The sequence below is a fragment of the Aspergillus udagawae genome (assembly GCF_001078395.1).
Source record: "Aspergillus udagawae IFM 46973 DNA, scaffold_9, whole genome shotgun sequence".
Classification (NCBI taxonomy): domain Eukaryota; kingdom Fungi; phylum Ascomycota; class Eurotiomycetes; order Eurotiales; family Aspergillaceae; genus Aspergillus; species Aspergillus udagawae.
The window spans coordinates 481,336-502,042 of NW_025091272.1; the positions used below are offsets into that span (position 1 = coordinate 481,336).

Consider the following 20,707-nt stretch of genomic DNA (forward strand, 5'->3'; position numbering starts at 1 on the left):
TAATAAGTGCTGTTCTGTTCCTCCCAAGGTGATTCGTTAATCGTCATCATAGATATTCATTGTTTGCTCCCCAGTAGTGCCCCCCAGTTCAGTATCATATCGGCTCAAATGCATCTAAAGTTCAATAGCAGTCCGTACGCCAACAATGTGATGTAATCGATGTTATGGATAGATTGGCATTCCAGTCTACCGCATGCGTGATGGTGTCATGTAAAGAGATCTCTGGAAAAAAGTATAGGCAAGAAGGATAAAGTGGGACGGAATAATAAAGACCAAACTGAACTCTCACACCGCCAATAATGAGATAGAATCGGATAAGAGAAGAGAGTTCCATGGCGTCTAGAGTATCAGCGAAAATGGAGCCACCTAGAATGGAGCTGTGCAAGGACTTTCACCGCCCCGCTGCAAGATTGCGAAAATGATAATAAAATAAAAAAAAAAAAGGGCTGCAACATGGTGTGGTTTCTGTCGTTATCGTGCAGTCGTGCATTCATTAAGCATAGGCGGATTGGCGCCGTGGCGCCGGGGGCTGACGATATTCGTCGTAGTGCTGGCGAGAATAGGCATCTCGGGTGCTGTAGACGATGTGCTCGGGCCGGATTTCGCGGGCATACTTGATGTCCTTCTCCTTGGGATGTGAGCTATGCTCGACTTCGCCGAAAAGTCTTGTTGAAGACTGTCTAGAAGCACTCGGACGAGTGCTCTCGTGACGAGACGACGGTTCAGGAGGGTAGGCGTAGGTAGTACTACTCCGTACCGGTTTCGGTGCAGATCGAGTCGAGGTCGAAGAGCGTTCTGCGCGTGGCGGTGAGTACGCTCTCGAGTGTCTCGACGAGCTGGTGGGCGGCGGTGGCATGACCGGTTCGACCACAACCGTGTCTTGCTCTTTGATCTTGTAGCGCGTGGAGGTCTTGGTAGGGCTATCCCCCGGCGCCATTTCTGGGGTACCGGGGCTCGAATAGCCTGAATCATATCTCTCCACGCCCCTTGGCTTGACCGATTGCCGAACCATGTTCAGGAGAACTTGTTCTACCCGACTAGTAGGCTCTCGTCTCGAACGAGAATGAGTCTGTGCACTCGATGCAGATCGTGAAGGTTGAAGAGACGGCCGAACCGTGCTAGAGGACACCTTGATACTCGGAGAAGTGGCAGCCGTTGGCATACTGGGTCTCTTGGTCTCGTAGCTGCGGGACTGAGACTCCAGATGTTCGTAGGATCCGTTGCGGGATGTTGAAGGGCGCACATCTTCCCGGCTCGAACGGCTTGAGCGGCCGGGACGCCGAGACGATGGCTCGGGGTCCGCAGACTCGTAGCCATGGTGGCGGACGGGAGAACGAGATGGCCGACGTCTCCGATCGCTTTCCACGGGAACAGCTTTGGAGCGAAGGATATAATCCTGTGCGGTTGTGTGTAATTTCTCGTGCTCGGGAGAACGAGATAGCCGACGTCTCCGATCGCTTTCCACGGGAACAGCTTTGGAGCGAAGAATATAATCCTGTGCGGTTGTGTGTAATTTCTCGTGCTTCGAGTCCCATGCATCGGAATAGTTATCTTCGTCATCGTACCGTGCGCGCTCGGCGCGACGGCTTGAATCAGTCGATTTGGTCTTTCTCGAGGATGAGTCGCGATTCCTTTTGGACTCAGAAGGGCGCTTGACTTTCACATAGATGGACGATGCACTGGAATCCGAAGCTTCGGAGTCATCTTCGGAGTCGTAATACGGTCCCGCCCGTTCATGCTTCTCGTAAGCTTCCCGCCGCCGTTCCTTGGTACGGTATTTGGCCCGAGTGGTGTGGGTCGATTTAACGCTGTCGCGAGGTGCATCTTTCGCCGTGCGAAGATGATCGAGGGGAACCGCCTTGGACTTCTTCTTTTCCTCGGTCGTCTTCGTTCGTGGTCGTCGCCGTTCGAACTCGTCGTACTTGCGGGACATCGGGCGCGGCTCCTCGCAGTACCTATAATCATCTTCAAAGAAAGCCGCATCGGCCGGCTTTCTCTCTTCGTAATATCGCCCGTCGCGATACTCCCGGGAGGTACCGCTACCACGCGGGGACGAATATGGGTATGATCCGCCAGCGGAACCTTCGCGCGCCATCATTTCGCGCCGCAGTTCGGCCAGACGAACCTTTTGATCGTACCTGGTTCTCTTCGTCTCGTCGGAAAGAAGCTCGTAGGCCTGCTGTACCTGCTGAAACTCTTCTTGAGCTTTGCTGCGTTGAGACTCATCCTTGACCTTGTCCGGGTGGCACTTGAGAACCAGTTTCCGGTGAGCGGACTTGATCTCGGCGAGAGTCGCATCCTTCTGAACTCCCAGGACAGCATATGGATCGATATCTGGTGTCGATAACATTATGTGAAGAAATCAACATTCGGTTGACAAACATCAACAATGTGTAATGATCATATGAAAAAAAAAAAAAATATAAAGACGGAGAAGGAAAAAGAAAAATAATTGATGTACCAGAGGCGATATGGTTGAGTTGATAAAGCAAAATGGTAGAGACCAAGGGGGCGGTATGGAAGAGGCGAGAGGCGGTGGGAAAGCACGGGAGTGTACCTGGGCCGACCTAGGTACGGGTGGATAAGGTGGGCGGATGCGATGGGGTGACGACCGTGACGTGGGTTCTCGTGACGATCAATGGCTCATTAATCCAGCTTCCTGGCACAAGACACGACCAATTCATCTAAGAATGTCGGCGAAGACGGGAGAATGCTCCCAAGAGGATCATGTAATCTGGTATGAGAGAAATATATGCGGTGGGAAAGCGAGAGATCAGCAATAAGAACACAGCAAGGCAAAAGAACAACCACAGGAAATCGGCCCTGAAAAAGCACGACAGCCAGAAAGACAATGATTGGAAGAGACAGAACTAATCTAAAAAAGGAGCCACCTCTTGAATCAGGGGGATAGTTGGGTTTGGATTTCCGTAGGGTATTCTTCGTCGTCGTAGAAGAGGGTGTTTGATTTGTTGGTTAGATACTCCGTTGAAGGGGGCAAAAGTGGTACTGTAGCAGTGAACCGAGGGGCAAACCAGACAAGCAGTGGACTAGCTGGTGCAAAGAAAGATGAATAATAGCCAATAATAATGCCAAAGTCGGAAAAAATTCAAGTAAAAGGCAAAAAAGGGACAGGCACGAGAAAAAAGTTTGAATCGGACGGGGTGAGGCCAAACACTGAAGGCCACAAGAACAGGATGGACTGCGCCACGCTTGGTTGTCGACGTCGATGAAGTGGCACCACTCTTAGTCAGAATTATAGATGAACAGCTCAAAGATGAATAAGGTGAGTAGTAATGAGTGTACTCTAGTTGTGACGATGATGATGGAATTGTTGTCGTTGTCAATATGTCAAGAAGAAGCGAGGTGGAAGACGCTGGATGATGCCACAGGTGGAGGAACAAATAGAATTCAATCGGGACGCTTCCTCTGCAGGTTGGGTTGGAATGAGATACGAGACTAGTGAAATGATTATGAGAATGACAATGCGATGATGGTGTTGATGTTGGCACTCTGGAAGATGCAGCGCTGCTGGTAGGAATTATGTAGTAGTGAAAAGCGCACGCATAAAAGAGTGAGCGTGTCCCCGGGGCCGTCTCTTTCTAAGTATCCAGCGGATTCTCCTCGTTTGCTGATTTGGTTGCCAGGGAAGGGATGATCTCAATTCGAATTAGCGGTCAAAAGGTGGGCGGAGTAGCTGGCAAGTGGATAGATCGATTAATTAGTATCGAAGATGGGGAGAAGTAGAGGTCGAAGTGAAACCACGTTTAGGGACCCGCTTGGTGTCGCTCAGAGTTGGGCTGTTGGAGACTCCGAAGAAGTGGAGGACAGTTGATAGATAGTAGTAATGATAATGACAATCAACGTAGACAATTGGAGAAGGTCTTTGACGATTCTTAGGATGAAGTGATATATAGCTAGTCTAGAAGAGAATCACCTATGTTTGATATCAAAAAAGAATCAATTGACTAGAGTGAGGTTGCTAGAGATCCTAAGAAGGATGCTCCAGGTACCAGTCCTAGTGAATGGAAATCAGGAACAGATGTGATACAAATACTCAGCCATGAATCAGGCTGGAAAGAATGATGGATGATTGACGATGCGGTGCGCTAACAGGGACTCAGCAACAGCCCTGTGCTTGCTTGCTACACTACATAGTCGTTGGAGATGTCCATCCTAGGGAGTATCACTATCACCCCGTGAACAGCAAGCAGTAGTAGTTAGTATATTTGACGAAGAGCATACCCTTTATGCCAATAAGAGCAGCCGTGAGCCTTCTACTCGCCCTATTTTGCCCTCGCCTAGTATTGAATAAACTCTGTTCCTCGTTCCAGCTTTAAGGGGGGAGGTCTGCAGGACAACAGAAAATGGGAATACCTCCTCTTCGGTTTGAGAACCCACTTAATCCTGATGATCCTTCTTCGGTGTACAGTACTGACAATTCTTTGGCAGATGAGCAGCCAGCCAGCAGCAGTGCAACCGTCATCAGCCAAGGCTTGCGGGGCAATTTCAGAGTACCCCTCCATGCTTCATCATGACTGGATGGTGTGCTATCTGAACATGAACTAATCAGCTTCTAGGGGACAACACCCCCAATATGCAGTCTGACCACCGCTATCCTCTCAGAGGACTCTGTTGCAGCCATGTCCTGCAAAGGGAGCGATGAACAGAAAACCCCGCACTAGTATTTTGGCGCCGGCTGGTGACTGACTGGCTGCAACACTGGCCACACTTCGTATATCCTCGACCTTTGCCCAATGATCTCTCCTCCTCATAGGTTGACAGAGTTCCATCGCCTTCGCCTTTGCCGGGGTCGACTTACAGATCCAATCATATCGCCGAGATGCCCTGTTTTTTAATGGTCCGCCTCTCTGCACCTTGCCTCACCCATTGCAAGTGGTTGCTGCCCTCGCGGTCTAGAATTGGCTGACCACCTGGTCCCCCCTCGGCTCTCGTCCCACAGGACGGAGGACAGAAACAGGTTCGTCATTCCCTTTGATTTTCCTTTTTAGGAGCTTCTGTAGGCTTGCGCCTTATTCGCTAAGCAAGAGCAGTGGAGCATCAGAGATCACATCGCTCATGTGCGGAGTTAGTTTTACCTGCGACCTTTTACTCAGGAACACGGAATTATCGTTGGCTGATGTTTCGAATGAATCCACGGCTTACAACCCTCACCGATCCGATCCTCGCTCGCGTGAAAGTGGTCCCGTGGGTGGCTCCCGGCTGGTTCCGTGACACTTCCGCCGAAGGCAGTACCTGAGTCCTTGGATGTCCATGCGAACGGTGACCTTTTCTCATGGTTTGGACAACTGGATGGTCCCTTGAATGAGCGGCTAATTTTAGAATGGGCTTAATCACATTCATAGCACGAGGCTTCCATCGCTTTGGCGCCCCATTGAGGTGAACAAGGCGAAAGGAAAAAAGGATAAATATCCTTTGATGTGGCTGACTCCTCCAAAAGCTCGAACCACAGCGTAATCTGACAGGACCGGGGGCCTGATGATGGCTGCCACCCTACTTTGCGAGCTGACCTATCCCATTCCTGTTGTGAGCGTACGCCATCCCCAGAGCTTTGAGCGCTGTCGAAACATGAAGTGGACGCTTCTGGAAGCATAATTGGTTCCTGAGAAAGTCATCTGCACAGGAGGTCCGTTCCAGAAACGAGCCAACCATCAGCACGCTCTGCCATGCAGTGATGATTGCCCCGGCATTAGTCTGCATGGCTAATGCTTCACCTTCCCTGGTCGAGCATACCCAGTCACCGGCTCAGGCGCCCATCCACAGGTGAGTGAGCACAATGGCAATGTCACATTTTCTGGGGTGTGTGGTGTATCTTGTCCACCCAAAGTGACCGACGGCAACGATGCGAAGCTGTCACAAAAGCCCAGAGTCTATCTAAACGCTGAATCCAGAAGTAGGTACTAGTGGCTGACCATGTGGTCTGAGGTTTCTTCAGTCTCCCGCTTGTATTATCCTTTCGACGATCATCAAGTCATAGTAATTGGCTTTGATGTATCACCAATATGCACGCTGTACATATGAACCCCTGGCTTTCACAATGTGCTACTTCCTTGCAAGGAAAATCAACTGCTCTGCCTGCACCAGAATTAGGCGATCCATGGCTTGCCGCATCAGAGTCAAATTGTGGGGTACTACAAGGCGCAGTAAACACCTAGAAATAGAACATACCTAGGCATTTACCCAAACAAGCGCAGCTCCATTTACTCCGAACATCGCAGCTACCACCAGGAGCGATTTACTGCAGGCAGCGTAGTTTCGTAGACAACTAAGCTACGGGTATGGAGCACCGAGACGGAGTACTCAGTAGTACTCCGTACTACAGCCACAACTCCCACTAGAGACATCTCCCGATCTGGCCAGGCGCATCTAACCAACCTTATCAATTGGCGGCTAGTTATCATCATCGAGATCTTCCTCCACTTGGAACAATCAAAGTGAAAGACTCAAAAGTCCGAGCCTTAGTCTCGACCCACTCAGGAGCGATTAATTAATTCAGGGTTAGCGCGCCAACCCCAGCAGGTGGCGCTGTTGGCGATACTGATAGAAACTGAAACAAATGGATACCGACTACCGATACGGATGTATTCAGCTGAGGTAGGTCCACGCCTCTACTCAGCAGTCGACATTCCTACAGATTGCATACGAACTGCTGAAACCAGTTTTTATGGCTGAATGCTTAGATAAGATCTTAGCTGCTGATGAAACCTCAGCTCAGGGATTTGGCCATAATAAGGCGAGGTTCGTCATATAACACACTAGCTTTTTAAGATACATTGTATTTTCACGCTGTATTTCTCTAGAGGCCTGACACTAGGTCTGATGGCTGCCTGAGTAGTCTAGGACCTTGCGACAAGCAGATGCGATCAGCGTGGTCTTTTCGTGAGATCATCTTGACATCGTCAAACACAAAGTATCTCCTCTGGCAGAAGATCAAGCTATCACCGCGCTAGATTTCCTCCGCCATTCATAAGGCGGTAACAAGCGCTCTACTTGGGCGTGAGGTATGGTATGGTCAACCTTAAGCTGGTGACATTGTTCGATCAGGTGATGGAGGGGTCTTGCGGATGACCTTTGAACATTCGTCCAGTGTTAATAATGTTTATCGGGTAGGAAGTCGTTTGATCAGGTTTCTGTAAACTACTATGGTGTGATGAGACAGTGCTTCGGTTCGCGATCTTTAAGTCCGCGCTTGTCATGTGGGGTTGATGACCAAGTGCTCAACGGATATCGTGGTCAAAAGATGTGGATCAATTTAACATCTTGAAGAAATGATGTAATGGAGATAGCCCGAGACCTCGCTCTGCTTGCTATAATGTCATTGAGCTCATCAAGGCAGCTATGCACCACCCAGAAAGGTAGTCTATGTATTCGCCCACTGTAGGTCAGAGCTCCATTGTCCGTTGCCAGCCGCACAGAGCATACCAATCTCATAGGCAACGAATACAGCCTCAGACTGAAATTCTTGGTAGATATGCCAAAGATTCAAATATCGTAATTTTACTGGGCTACTCAGGCTCTGTCCAGGTCGGCAGCTCCAGGTCAACTACGATAGGAGGATTGAATTTCTTCCCCCCTCGGTGCGGCCAATTGTTTGCCACGATAGCGGCGTTGACGATGCACGTCTCCTTTCGTCGGAAACGGATATCGTCACTGCGTGTATCCTCGATCAAACTCGAAAGGAGCGGGAAAGGCGCATTTTGACTCTGTCGCGGACTGTCGGGCATCATGGATGTTGAGGCTGTAATTGAGGGCAGTAGCAGGGCATTCTGCGACGGTGTGAATGATGCCGTCTGCAAATCTGGATTCGCGTCGACAGAGTGGCCATCGTTGTCCAGACGCTCGGCCTTTTTGCCCGTTAGATCAACTAGGTTTTGCTTCTTGCTTTCTCGAGGAGGTAGGACACCTCGCATAACCTGATGCTCGGTTTGTTCCGGTCCGGAATTGGTTGACGATGGTGAGGACCATTTGACCCTCTCATAGCCCCGCGCCTCATGTACATGACCGCAAACGGCAAGCAGAGGTCTCACCTTGCTCAATGCCTGACGTAGGGCCTTGCACCCGACGGGCTCGCCAGTGCCCAGGCTGTCACAGTGAGAATGAGGCGGCGTGTGTGTGATGACAATGTCTGCGTCCAATGGAATCTGCCCCCAGAGCGCAGCAGCGTCGGCCGATTCGTATCCGAATGCCCAGTTTCCCATGAACTGGGAGTAGGGCGAGCCAAAGACTTTAAATACGGTCTTGGGGCCGTCGGCCCGGGTCAAGCGGACTAGTGCTGACTGATGCTGAAGAAATACTATTGAGGGGGATCCTACCCTCACAACTTCCAGACATTGCTCAGGGTTTTCTAGACTCTGATTATGGAACGTCGATCCGTATTTAGCATAAAAGCTTGCGTCTAACGTAATGTCATGATTGCCTGGACAGGTGTGCTAATCAGTAAACACGCGTACACTACCGGGTGGTCCAAGCAGACTAACCGCAGATAACTATCTTGACCTCATAGTCGGCCTTGGAAATCCATTCGATCGTTTTGCGCAACTCAGATAGACTGCCTTGGTTCGTAAGATCTCCCGCGTGAATCAAGACATCTCCCGCTGGTAGTTTGTACCCTGCTTCTGATGGCGTGTATCCGTGCGTGTCAGAGACACAAACAAAGCGCGTCCTCATCAGTCGTCTAAGTCTGTAAACAAGTCAGGTTTGTTGTTGTCACTCGACCCTTGCAACGAGGCAGCCAGAGACTGTTCAAAGCTGGAAAAACGTAGCAGTAGCTCGGCTCTTTTCAGCGAAACTGGGTCGTATATAGCAACCGCGAACCGAATGACTCATACAAGGTTTTGAAGGGAATTTCGAGTCACGAGAACTAGTAGGTAGAGCATAAAGCATGTTGAGTATGACCTTTGTCCGCAATTTCAACCTCGAAAGTCCTAATACGAGCACAGGTATGAATATGTCAACCAATCTTAGCCAACATGAAGCATTGATGCTTCTAGATTATGCCAAGAAATGTCATGAAATTCGGTCGGTGGCCGATCGTTTAATAAATTATTTAGAAAGAGTCAAATAGGTACTCCGTAGTACCAGGAGCTATGTCTGTAAGATCACAAGGCTGTCAATCTCATCCCATTGATCAAATTCCAAGTAGCGATGTAAGGCTCTAGATCCATGCCGGAGTCGGCCTGCCGATTGAAGATATTGACATCACTGGCCACAGTCCACGGAGTAGATAAACCGCAAGTCAATGAAAGATAGCTAAATACTGCTTTTCGGTGGAACAGTCCGATACTGGCCTATCAAGAAACAATTTGTCTTTTGGACCCAGGAAGCCTCAAACTGGGCTGGAATAGACCGGAGGGGCAAAAGAGGTTGTTCACGTGATCCCGAGCCACGGGATTGGACCGGGTTAGGGCTGTGGCCCTCAAATGACCTTTCCACACAAAGGGTAGTAGCTTCGCTTAGCGATCTAACCTGCGAACCCATCCGACATCGTTGTGTGCGTTGAACTCGACCACAACGACAACAACCGCCGACAACATACATCCCAAGGGAGTATCCTAGAGCAGCGCTCTTCCTTTCGCTGGATATTTTCCTTTTGAAACGGTGACAGAAGAGCAGGATGTCCTCCATCGAGCCAGTCGTGCGTAACCCCTTTCACCTGCAGATCGCCAAAATGCCTCGTCGTCTTTTGTGCTTTGGAGATTTCAAGGACGGGAGACATTATGGTCTATGTTATCTACAATTACAGTGATCGCTGACTTGTGCTGGGAATTTACAGGTCGTCATTGACGGCAAGGGACACCTTCTTGGTCGCCTGGCCAGCACTGTTGCTAAGCAGCTGCTTAACGGCCAGAAGATCGTCGTTGTGAGATGTGAAGCCCTCAACATCTCCGGCGAGTTCTTCCGTGCGAAGCGTACGTTATCCGATCCGTTTTTTCATCCCCTTTGAAGTCGCAAGAGCAGGATGGAGCAGAGATACACCGAGACGTGGAGACATTTGGAGATGTTATGGCTGTTTGGCGCTGGTTTCGGAGCGAAGAGCTGACATGGCCACTTTCGATGATATAGTCAAGTACCACGCCTATCTTCGCAAGATGACTCGTTACAACCCCACTCGTGGTGGTCCCTTCCACTTCCGTGCCCCCTCCCGCATCTTCTACAAGGCCGTCCGCGGAATGATCCCCCACAAGACCCCCCGTGGTGCTGCTGCTCTGGAGAGACTGAAGGTCTTCGAGGGTGTTCCTCCCCCCTACGACAAGAAGAAGCGCGTCGTCGTTCCCCAGGCTCTGCGTGTCCTCAGACTCCGCCCCGGCCGCAAGTACTGCACCGTCGGTAGACTCAGCCACGAGGTTGGCTGGAAGTACCAGGACGTCGTTGCCAGGTGTGTATCCGTCGCTTTGGGATCATTGGTTTTTCTGGTGTTATGGACTTGACTAATGGATGATTCTTTTCAGACTTGAGGAGCGGAGAAAGGTTAAGAGCAGTGCATACTACGAGCGCAAGAAGGCCGCTCGCCGCCAGCTCGTCCACGCTCACAAGTCGGCGAGCGTTGACGAGAAGACCAAGAGCCAGCTTGCTGAGTACGGATATTAGATACCTCGTTGCGCGGTTGGTTGCTTGTCTCAGTGATGGGTTGGGTTGGGATCGCAAACGGTCTATCTTTCAGCGAAGTTGGACGGCAAACCGATCGACCTTTTTTTCCCTTGTCCCTACCTCATCATGCATTACCACAAATGTTCATGTTGTGACGTGACATGGAGGCTACAGGAACCGATTTCATATTCAAAAGTAAAAAATACGGAGTCGCTTGGGATGAAAGGTTGTTCAAAATAGCTGACCGTTATTTCGCGCCGTCGCGGTTTAATCCAAAGTTTTCTCGAGTTAAGAATGACTCTCATGACCATTGACAATGCTCGTTTCTATCCTCTGTTTTTTTTTCCCTTTGTTCATCGTTTGTTTGACTGTAAGCCTAGATCTATGGCATGTCAATGAGCGTAGTTTGTTAGCGGTTGGTTCCCACTATGCCTCAGTCTCATTCAGGATCGACACATCCAAGTCATCAATGACCAGCCTCGGATGTTACGGGCGTACGGAGTGCGGATCGAGTACGGATCATATGGGTAGTCGGTAGATACTGGGTGTGCTTCAGGAGTAATTCTGTCAGACCTAGGGTGATTGGTTACCCTGAATGGCTTTTCAAGACACACGAAGGATAACCTGGGGTAGACTTTTCATTACAAAGTATATATCTGTCTCAAGAACGATTATTGAGCTCTTATATCATTCTCCTTCCAAGGTATTCAGCTTCTTCTTGTAGCAATAATAATTGGACAAGAAGCGAGGCCGGTGAAAGAGTCACCCACATCCCGCTTGGTAGGCTGCGGGTAAGCCAACTTCTCCGCGGTCCAAAGCAGTCTAGCAGCCGATCATCCCCGCACTTTGTCTCCAATTCGGCTCTTGTTGTATGGTGCTCCCCTTGTTCCGCAAATCCAAACACCAGCAATTATATACACCAAGGAGTACTCGGTTTCCTGTACCTTAGATTTATGAATCTGGACTCTTTTCTTTGGCTACCGCTACCAAGCCCTAGTCATGTCATCTGTCAAGACTCGCTTGTCGGGTCTACTTGGCCATTTTGCATCCCCCGAAGCTAAGGACCCTGCTCCGCAACATCGCATCAACTACCATACGCTCTCGCCTACATTGTTCTTGCCCCGTGCTGCGGCCATTGAACCCGATGTGAGACTTCTTTTTCTTTGCACTGCTTTTGTAGAAAGCGACTGTCTAGGTTTCAGTGGACTAACCAGGGAAAACCATTGGCTGATAGGCTGAAGCCATCTACCACGTCACTGCAAATAATCAGGTTCTGCGGAGGACATATATAGAGACTGCAGATCGTGCTAGAGGCCTTGCATACTATCTCAAGAAGCATGGATTCAAGCGGGTTGGCATTCTGTGTCCAAACACCCCTGCCTTCCTGGAGTCAATCTTTGGGATAGCTGCTGCTGGAGCAGTGAACATTGGTAAGCGCAAGACCTTTACTTCATTGCCTGCGGCAGAGGTTGACATTGACACCAATTAGCTGTTAATTACCGACTCAAGGAAGATGACATCGCCTATATCTTCACGCACTCGAATGCTGAGGTCATCATTGTGGACAAAGAATACCTACCACTACTTCAGGCATACAGAGCGGCAAAGCCAGACATTCCCCTCATAGTCGACACGGATACGGATGCTACAGAAGGCCAACTCTCCGGTCCTTTCGATGAGGCTGTGTTACAAGGTCTCAAGTATGACGCTGACACAGGCGCAAAGGGCTGGGATGGGCTGGAAAGCCAGGCTGCTTCCGAGGACGATGTCATTGCGCTGGCTTATACCAGTGGCACAACAGCCCGCCCCAAAGGCGTCGAGTTCTCTCACCGCGGCTGCTACCTAGCTGCCTTGGCCAACGTGATCGAGTCTGGCCTGAATTTGCGACAAGGCCGCTGCCGTTATCTATGGACTTTACCTATGTTTCATGCAATGGGTAAGTCGTATGCTTTGTCCCAGCGTCGCTAACCTGTTATCTTCCGACTAACTCTTCCAGGTTGGACATTTCCCTGGGCAGTGACCGCTGTCCGTGGCACCCATTACTGCCTGCGAAAGATCGACTATCCGGAGATTTGGAGATTGCTGAAGCAAGAATACATTACCCATTTCAACGCAGCTCCAACGGTAAATACCTTGCTGTGTGCTGCCAAAGAGGCCGAGCGACTTCCGCGGCCAGTCCAAGTCACCGTAGCGGCCAGCCCACCGACCCCACATCTGTTTGAGCAAATGACGAACCTGAACTTGCACCCAGTGCATGTGTACGGGATGACGGAGACATATGGGCCAATTACCAAAGGGTACTACATGCCTCAATGGGATCAACTGCCGGCGGAAGAGAAATACAAGAAGATGGCAAGACAAGGACATGGCTTCTTGACTAGTTTGCCCGTTCGAGTCATCAAGACGGACGTCCCAGAAGGAACCATTATTGACGTCCAGCGGGACGGCAAAGAGATAGGAGAGATCGCCTTTGTTGGCAACATCTGCTCCCGAGGCTACTACAAAGACCCCGAGGCCACGCGAAAGCTGTTCGCTGGGGGCGTCTTGCACTCCGGGGATCTGGCGGTTTGGCACCCAGACGGAGCCGTCCAAATCTTGGACCGAGCAAAGGATATCATCATCAGCGGTAGGCAATATCTTTCCTCGGTTGTGGCCCGTTCAACGCAATGCTGACCAAGGCCGAACAGGTGGCGAGAACATATCATCCGTCGCTCTCGAGTCGATGCTTGTTACCCATCCCGACATCCTCGAAGCTGGTGTTGTGGCGGTCCCGGACGCTCATTGGGGGGAGCGACCCAAGGCATTTGTGACTGTGAAGCAGGGGAAGCAGATCGACGGAAAAGGAGTGATCGCGTGGGCCAAAAATCACAGTGCGATCAGCAAGTTCATGGTCCCTCGGGAGGTGGAAGTGGTGGCGGAGCTTCCCAAGACGAGTACGGGGAAAGTGAGGAAGAATGTCCTTCGAGAATGGGCAAAAGGGGGAAGTCGAATGTGACCAGTGTCGGCAAAAGGAGGATCTCGTTGAGAATACGAGATTGCGAGTGTTGTTGAGGGTATCTTTGGGTCTGCCCCTTTCTGGTGGCAGACCCTAAATCGAGACATTTCTCCCACTATCGATACTAATCTTCTATGGGACCCACGGCTGCCAAGCCCATGATGGCATGCTGTCGCGAACTTGCAAGATGCAGCCCAAGTATCTACACTCGATAGCGAGAGGAAGTACGGAGTAGTGAAGAGGGATATCATGGTTGATGGGGATGTCTAGAAGATCGCATCCAGTAAACCAATCGCTTCATGTTGCCATCGCCGATGAAGTTTGGGGCTTGCGGTGATCACTTTATTCTCAGCGATATATTTTTGAATCCAAAATTTGATGGCTGTCAATCCCAAGGACCTTGTGTATAAGTGTATATATTAAGGGAGCGACTGTGAAGGCCACCGTCTAAATGCTATTTCCTTCCGGCCAAATGGGGCGCAAAACGAGCGTTACGCCTGTATATTTACTTTGATCCTTCCTTGATGTCCATGAGTCTATTGCCTTGAACATCTTGAAACCCTGGAATTATCTATATTGCTGGTCAGAGTCTGCTGAGGTACGAAGAAAAATCCCCAAGACAAAGAACGTCGGTCCTACTGTGATGTCCAGCGGCGGGACTGGACCGCCATTCTTATTTGCCTCCCATCTACATATAGACTAATCATCCATCACTTTGGCAGCCGCCGCCGACCTTGTGCTGACCCTCGTCTTCTAGCCGCCCGATCGAACAGCTCTTTGGGTTCCATGATAGATCCCATCCACCAATTTTCTGTCTGTATGATGCTGTTCTAAGCATAAAATCTCGATAACTCCGTCACGTCTCTCTCTCTCCATATCGAGCGTTTGTCGTTTCCTTGGTCAATAATCCGCCCGCCCCAAACCTCCCATTCTCCGCTCCTCAGCCCCTCCCTTACCTTCCGGATTATTGTGCAACTGCTGCAGGCACGCTCGGACGCGCGTTCCTATTCATACCTGTCTTCTATTCCCTGTTTCTCGTCCCTGTTTCCTAAACGCTGCGACGAGATTCATCGGCCGGGTTGGACGGCGCCGTGCTTTTGCTTTCATTTCCCTTTTCAGCTTGCTTACAGGGTCTGCTGGTGTCAAGGGATACCGAACGACAGTCTCACGCCTTCGAGCTACGGATCTGTGCTGACAGCGGTGTCTTCTTATGTCAAATTACTCATGAATAACATATCTCATGCTGCTGGAGAACCTTGATCAGACAACCTTCATCACAAGACCTCCCCAGGCTTCACACCGGCAATCCAGAATGCCCCGCTCACGACAACCACTTCGCTTCTCGAGCGAAGTTCCCTCCGAGTCCTCGTCATCCACCTCTCCCGACCGCACCGTCGATGATGATACCGACTTCTTCATGGCCCAGGCCAACGATTCGCAGTCTTCCGTCGGAGTGGGCAACTTCCGCGAACCTCGCGAGCAGAATCTAAGAAACACAGTAATTCCGCCGATCGGACGTCTACCGCCGGAGCTCCTTATCTCGATATTCGCGAAGCTCAGTTCAACTGCGGATCTGCTGAGTTGCATGCTGGTATGTCGAGGGTGGGCTGCCAACTGCGTCGGCATACTGTGGCATCGGCCGTCGTGCAATAACTGGGACAACTTGAAGAGCGTAACGGCGTCCGTTGGAAAGCCGGATAGTCTGTTCGCATACTCGGAGCTTATCAAACGACTCAATCTCTCTGCATTGACGGAAGATGTCAGCGACGGCACCGTCGTCCCCTTTGCTCAGTGCAAGCGTATTGAGCGGTTGACCTTGACGAATTGTTCGAAGCTCACGGACAAGGGAGTCTCGGACCTGGTGGAAGGCAACCGGCATTTGCAGGCTCTGGATGTCTCAGATCTACGATACCTTACCGACCATACTCTATATACTGTTGCCAGGAACTGCCCTAGGCTTCAAGGACTCAATATCACTGGGTGTATCAAAGTGACCGACGACTCACTTGTCGTCATCTCGCAGAACTGCCGACAGATTAAAAGAGTGAGTTTTAAAATGTTTTCTGATCTATTTATGTTGCCTGTGCTAACAAGTACTTCTAGCTGAAACTTAATGGAGTCATACAAGTAACGGATCGGTCAATCCTATCCTTTGCCGAAAACTGTCCGGCTATCCTGGAAATCGACCTGCACGATTGCAAACTTGTCACAAACCCCTCGGTGACCTCGCTCATGACCACACTTCGAAACCTTCGTGAACTGCGGCTGGCCCACTGCGTCGAGATCAGTGATGCAGCGTTTCTAAATCTTCCCGAGTCCCTCTCCTTTGATAGTCTCCGCATCCTGGATCTGACTGCATGCGAGAACGTCAGAGATGATGCTGTCGAGCGCATCGTCAGCGCTGCGCCTCGCTTGCGGAACCTAGTCTTGGCCAAGTGTAGGTTCATCACGGACCGCGCGGTGCAGGCCATCTGCAAGCTCGGAAAGAACCTCCACTACGTTCATCTGGGTCACTGCTCCAATATCACCGATCCTGCGGTAATACAGCTGGTGAAGTCTTGCAATCGGATCAGATACATCGACTTAGCTTGCTGTAACCGTTTAACGGATAACAGCGTTCAGCAGCTGGCGACTCTACCTAAACTTCGACGAATCGGCTTGGTCAAGTGTCAGTTGATTACAGATCAAAGTATTCTGGCTCTGGCACGACCCAAGGTATCCCCTGATCCTCTCGGTACTAGTAGCTTGGAGCGAGTGCACCTCAGTTACTGCGTCAACCTGTCAATGCCGGTAAGTCTTCTGACATCCGTTCCAAGTTTCTGCCAGTGCTGACTTGGATGTCTAGGGAATACATGCTCTGCTCAATAATTGCCCTCGGCTCACACATCTCAGTCTCACTGGTGTGCAGGCTTTCTTGGTTCCGGAAGTCACCCGCTTCTGCCGCGAAGCACCTCCGGAGTTTACCCAACAACAGCGAGAAGTGTTTTGTGTCTTTAGCGGTGAAGGTGTCAATCGACTTCGGGACTACTTGAACCACAGTCCTGACTCCACCCGCGAAATGACGGAAGCTACCATGTATGACGATGACGAAGAGTTGGACGAGGACGAAGGTCAAGTGACTGGCCTGATGCATGCGACAGTCATAAATGACGAAGACTATATCGATATCGGACATGCTCACGGTTGATACCCCTCTTGCTATTCCTTCGAGCGTGTTTTTTTTGCCTGGCGCCTTTTGTGTTTCTCTGCCTTTCTTACCCTTCATCTTTTGCATGACGTTTGTGTCAATCTTGGCATCATCATTCAGGGAATCATGGCTAAAGAGCGGGCGTCCCTATCATTTTCACCTCATACGTACAAACTAGGACTGTCAGATTTCATCGTCTGGAATTGCATCAATAGCGGTTGATACAACCTGGGATTCGGGTTATTCATGTTAGTTTATTTGGGTTAGGCATATATATGGCTTTCATGTCTCCTTTAAAATGACGAAGCTGTCAGTCTTCGGTTGTCACTTGCTTTGGAGTAAATCACCGTCACAGTGTGACTTATGTCATGGCATGGAGACTCTGAAACATACTTCTCTACACTGTGTCTCATCGCACCAATATATCAAATTGCTCTAGTTATTTCATTGCTTTATTGAACTCATTTTCTCATCATTATGCTACTTCATTCAAATTGATGAGATTTTGGTTTGCCCTGCTGCACATCTACGTAGTACGGGCTCTACGGAGTATTGCATACCGCTTCCCCGCTCTCCGCTCTTCGAGCGCGTCCACCTCACCCCCGATCATTCCTAGCTGCGCCTGGGTTCCGAATCCCAGTCGCAGCGTGACAGTCGAGGCAGAAGTGACTGGTTTTGTTCAAGTCAGTGTATCCGATGGCCCGTCCTTCGCATTCACGATCCAATCCCCTCGGATTCACACCATGGCCCGTCACCGTTATCACGGCGGTCGTGTACCTTGCGCTAGTGGTGCCATTACTGGTCGTCCATCATGTCGTGCCTTCAGCTCCCAGCTCGAGCCCGAATGGACTGAATCTCACCGAAGCCTGGGCTGATCTGCAGGTGCTCACGAAGGGGTTCCACCCGTACAACTCGCACCGCAACGATGAGGTGCGCGAGTGGCTTCTGAAACGGATCCGCGAGCTTATCGACAGCGCACCACCCGCGAGCGAGCATGAATCGGTCGACGAGGAGAAGCCAGACGTCTTTGTCTTTGACGATACGCAGTCGAACCTCACTTTCTCCGGCCGCGACTCAGGCCTCGGGGTGTATTTCGAAAGTACCAATATCATGGTGTATATCCGGGGCTGGGAAGAGGACCGGGAGCGCTGGTGGGAAGACCCGCACGGCCGGCCGGCGGGCAAGGGCGGCGTTCTGGTGAACGCACACTACGACAGCGTGTCGACTGGATACGGGGCCACCGATAACGGGGTAGGCGTTGTCTCGTGCCTCCAGCTGATCAAGTACTTCACCACGCCCGGGCATCTGCCGCGGCGCGGGCTGGTGGTGCTCTTCAATAACGGAGAGGAGGATTTCCTGAACGGCGCGCGGGTGTATAGCCAGCATCCCATCTCGCAGCTGCCGCATACGTTTCTGAACCTGGAGGGAGCGGGCGCGGGCGGGCGGGCGACGCTGTTCCGGAGCTCGGACGCGGAGGTCACGAAACCGTACATGCGGGCCCCGCGTCCGTTTGGATCGGTGTTGAGCGCGAACGGGTTCGAGGCCGGTCTAATCAGCAGCCAGACGGACTATGTGGTCTTTGAAGGCGACCTGGGCCTGCGCGGCCTGGACGTCGCGTTTATGGAGCCCCGCGCTCGGTACCATACGGACCAGGACGATGCGCGGCATACGAGTTTGGATTCCGTGTGGCATATGCTGTCTGCCGCGGTTGCCACGACGGAGGGGCTTGTCTCGGACGCCAGCAGCCGGTTTGAAGGGCTGCCGCGCGAGGATGGTCTGATTGCCAGCGGATCTGGGCCGAGGGGCGTGTGGTTCGATCTGTTCGGGAGCACCTTTGTCGTCTTCGAGCTGCACACGCTGTTTGCGCTTTCGGTGACGCTGCTGATCGTTGCGCCGCTCATTCTGCTGGTGACGAGCATCGCGCTGACTCGCGCGGACAAGATGTACCTGTTCCGATCGTCGGCGTCGCCGGAGGACAGCGATGGCAGCGAGAAGGTGCCCTTGCACGGGGTTCGGGGCTTCTTTCGGTTTCCCTTTCTGTTAGTGATCCCCACTGGGGTTACGGTGGGTCTGGCGTATCTGGTCACCAAGTTCAACCCGTACATCATCCACAGCAGCGAGTATGCCGTCTGGAGCATGATGGTATCCGCCTGGGTCTTTCTGGCGTGGTTCGTCTCGCGCGTAGCGGACTTTGCGCGACCGTCGGCGTTTCATCGCGTGTACACGCTGACCTGGCTGTTTCTCGTGGAGTGGGTATTGCTGGTCATTGCCACGGTCTACGAGAACAAGTACAGCCTGGCCGGGGGTTATTTCGTGTTTTTTGCATTTGCGGGGACGTTCCTTGCGACGTGGATCTCGTATCTGGAGCTGTTTGCTCTACCGCGCAAGTCCGAGTACGCGACTCAGCTTGCGCTGCCGTCCCGGCGGGCCAGTAGCCACGGCAGTCGGCTGGGCACGGCCTCTGGCGAGGATGTCGAAGAAGGTGAGGACGAGGATGACGACGGAGCCGCGGCGGAGGCCACGGAGACGACCTCTTTGCTGCGCGGACAGCGCACCACCTTTGCCAACTACGTCCGGGTGACGGGCGACTATCTTCGCGACGACGACGACGAGCCGCGCCAGCCCAACCTATACGGCCACGAGCAGGCCTGGAGCATCTACCTGCCAAAATGGGCCTGGGTGCTGCAGTTTCTGTTGACCGCACCGCTCGTCCTGATCTTCGTGGGACCTCTCGCGCTGCTGCTTACGTCCGCCCTGCGCCAGACCGGCCAGGACGGCAGCTCCTCGCTCTTGATTTACATTGCCATCGCCGCGCTCACGACCCTGCTCTTCATGCCGCTTCTCCCGTTTATCCACCGATACACGCACCACATCCCGCTTTTCCTGCTGTTGGTGTTGGCCGGCACCCTGATCTACAACCTCGTTGCCTTCCCCTTCTCCCCCGCGAACCGGCTCAAGCTTTTCTTCATCCAGGAGGTCGACCTCGACACGGGCGTCAACCATGCCTCCCTAAGCGGCGCATACCCCTTCGTCCACGACGTCGCCAGCTCCCTCCCCAGCGCCGCCGGCCAGAACATCACCTGCGATTTGGACCTGATCCGACCCAAGTGTTCTTGGCATGGGATTTCCCCGCAGGTGGTCCAGCCTCAGCCTCAGTTTCAGTCTCAGGCACCACAGATGAAAGACTGGCTCTCGTACAACATCACCCAATCCGACCGCGAGCCAAAAGCCCGGTTCAACATTTCCGGCCGCAGCACCCGCGCCTGCAAGCTCGTCTTTGATAGACCGGTTGTGGAATTCAAGGTCGCGGACTCGGCGTATGACCCGCGCTTCCCGCATGTTTCTCCAGGCGGCACGAAGGAGATCCGGCTCTGGAGTCGCGAATGGGGACAGACCTGGACTGTGGATGTGGAGTGGGCTGCAGATACTGATGAAACCGATGAAAAAGGGCTGGGGCTGAGTGGACGGGTAGTCTGTCTCTGGAGCGATGGGAATACGGCGGGGGTGATTCCGGCGCTGGACGAGGTGAGACGGTATGTTCCTGTCTGGGCGGGGGTGAGTAAACTGTCCGATGGGCTTGTGGAGGGGAGTCGACGTTTTCAGATATGATTGCGGAGTGAAGCGAGCATGTCTTTATTAGCTGTTGGTTGCATCTATATCTACTCGGTATCGTCTATCTGCTATGGCTATGATTGTGTTGTATTGACTATTGAGCATTGACTGGACTCTGGTTGTAATTGTGCATGTGTAATGACTTAATTGGGTTGTAGATCAAGTAGATTATAATTTTTATACTCAGTATGTTATGTAACAGTATATGCCTGAAGCTGCCCCGAGAGCTAGCGTAGTCTACCTTAGCTACGTCAGTGTTCACAGTGGACAGTGGACAGTGCGCTGTCGACTGTGGACCTGTATTTCAG

General features: G+C 51.7%; 6 protein-coding genes across 6 annotated transcripts; 4 read left to right on the forward strand and 2 right to left on the reverse strand.

Annotated features, from left to right (window-relative positions):
* Positions 1–493: 493 nt before the first annotated feature.
* Aud_010414 (uncharacterized protein) lies at positions 494–2,350 on the reverse strand (the record flags this gene model as incomplete). Its single annotated transcript, XM_043295257.1, has 1 exon — positions 494–2,350. One exon carries the CDS (start codon positions 2,348–2,350, stop codon positions 494–496), a length of 1,857 nt encoding a protein of 618 aa, XP_043151192.1.
* A 5,173-nt stretch (positions 2,351–7,523) lies between these two features.
* Positions 7,524–8,685, reverse strand: Aud_010415 (metallophosphatase domain-containing protein; the record flags this gene model as incomplete). Its single annotated transcript, XM_043295258.1, has 2 exons — positions 7,524–8,434; positions 8,496–8,685. The coding sequence occupies 2 exons, from the start codon at positions 8,683–8,685 to the stop codon at positions 7,524–7,526; spliced, it is 1,101 nt and encodes a 366-aa protein (XP_043151193.1).
* A 946-nt stretch (positions 8,686–9,631) lies between these two features.
* Positions 9,632–10,605, forward strand: Aud_010416 (60S ribosomal protein uL13; the record flags this gene model as incomplete). The annotated part of the gene is made up of 4 exons (XM_043295259.1): positions 9,632–9,652; positions 9,791–9,926; positions 10,081–10,393; positions 10,467–10,605. 4 exons carry the CDS (start codon positions 9,632–9,634, stop codon positions 10,603–10,605), a joined length of 609 nt encoding a protein of 202 aa, XP_043151194.1.
* A 999-nt stretch (positions 10,606–11,604) lies between these two features.
* On the forward strand, positions 11,605–13,600 carry Aud_010417 (putative AMP-binding domain protein; the record flags this gene model as incomplete). Its single annotated transcript, XM_043295260.1, has 5 exons — positions 11,605–11,751; positions 11,840–12,035; positions 12,095–12,541; positions 12,602–13,231; positions 13,293–13,600. 5 exons carry the CDS (start codon positions 11,605–11,607, stop codon positions 13,598–13,600), a joined length of 1,728 nt encoding a protein of 575 aa, XP_043151195.1.
* Positions 13,601–14,912: 1,312 nt separating this feature from the next.
* On the forward strand, positions 14,913–16,787 carry Aud_010418 (putative ubiquitin ligase complex F-box protein GRR1; the record flags this gene model as incomplete). Its single annotated transcript, XM_043295261.1, has 3 exons — positions 14,913–15,644; positions 15,704–16,390; positions 16,446–16,787. 3 exons carry the CDS (start codon positions 14,913–14,915, stop codon positions 16,785–16,787), a joined length of 1,761 nt encoding a protein of 586 aa, XP_043151196.1.
* Positions 16,788–17,483: 696 nt separating this feature from the next.
* Aud_010419 (M28 family metallopeptidase) lies at positions 17,484–20,396 on the forward strand (the record flags this gene model as incomplete). Its single annotated transcript, XM_043295262.1, has 1 exon — positions 17,484–20,396. The coding sequence occupies one exon, from the start codon at positions 17,484–17,486 to the stop codon at positions 20,394–20,396; it is 2,913 nt and encodes a 970-aa protein (XP_043151197.1).
* Positions 20,397–20,707: the final 311 nt, after the last annotated feature.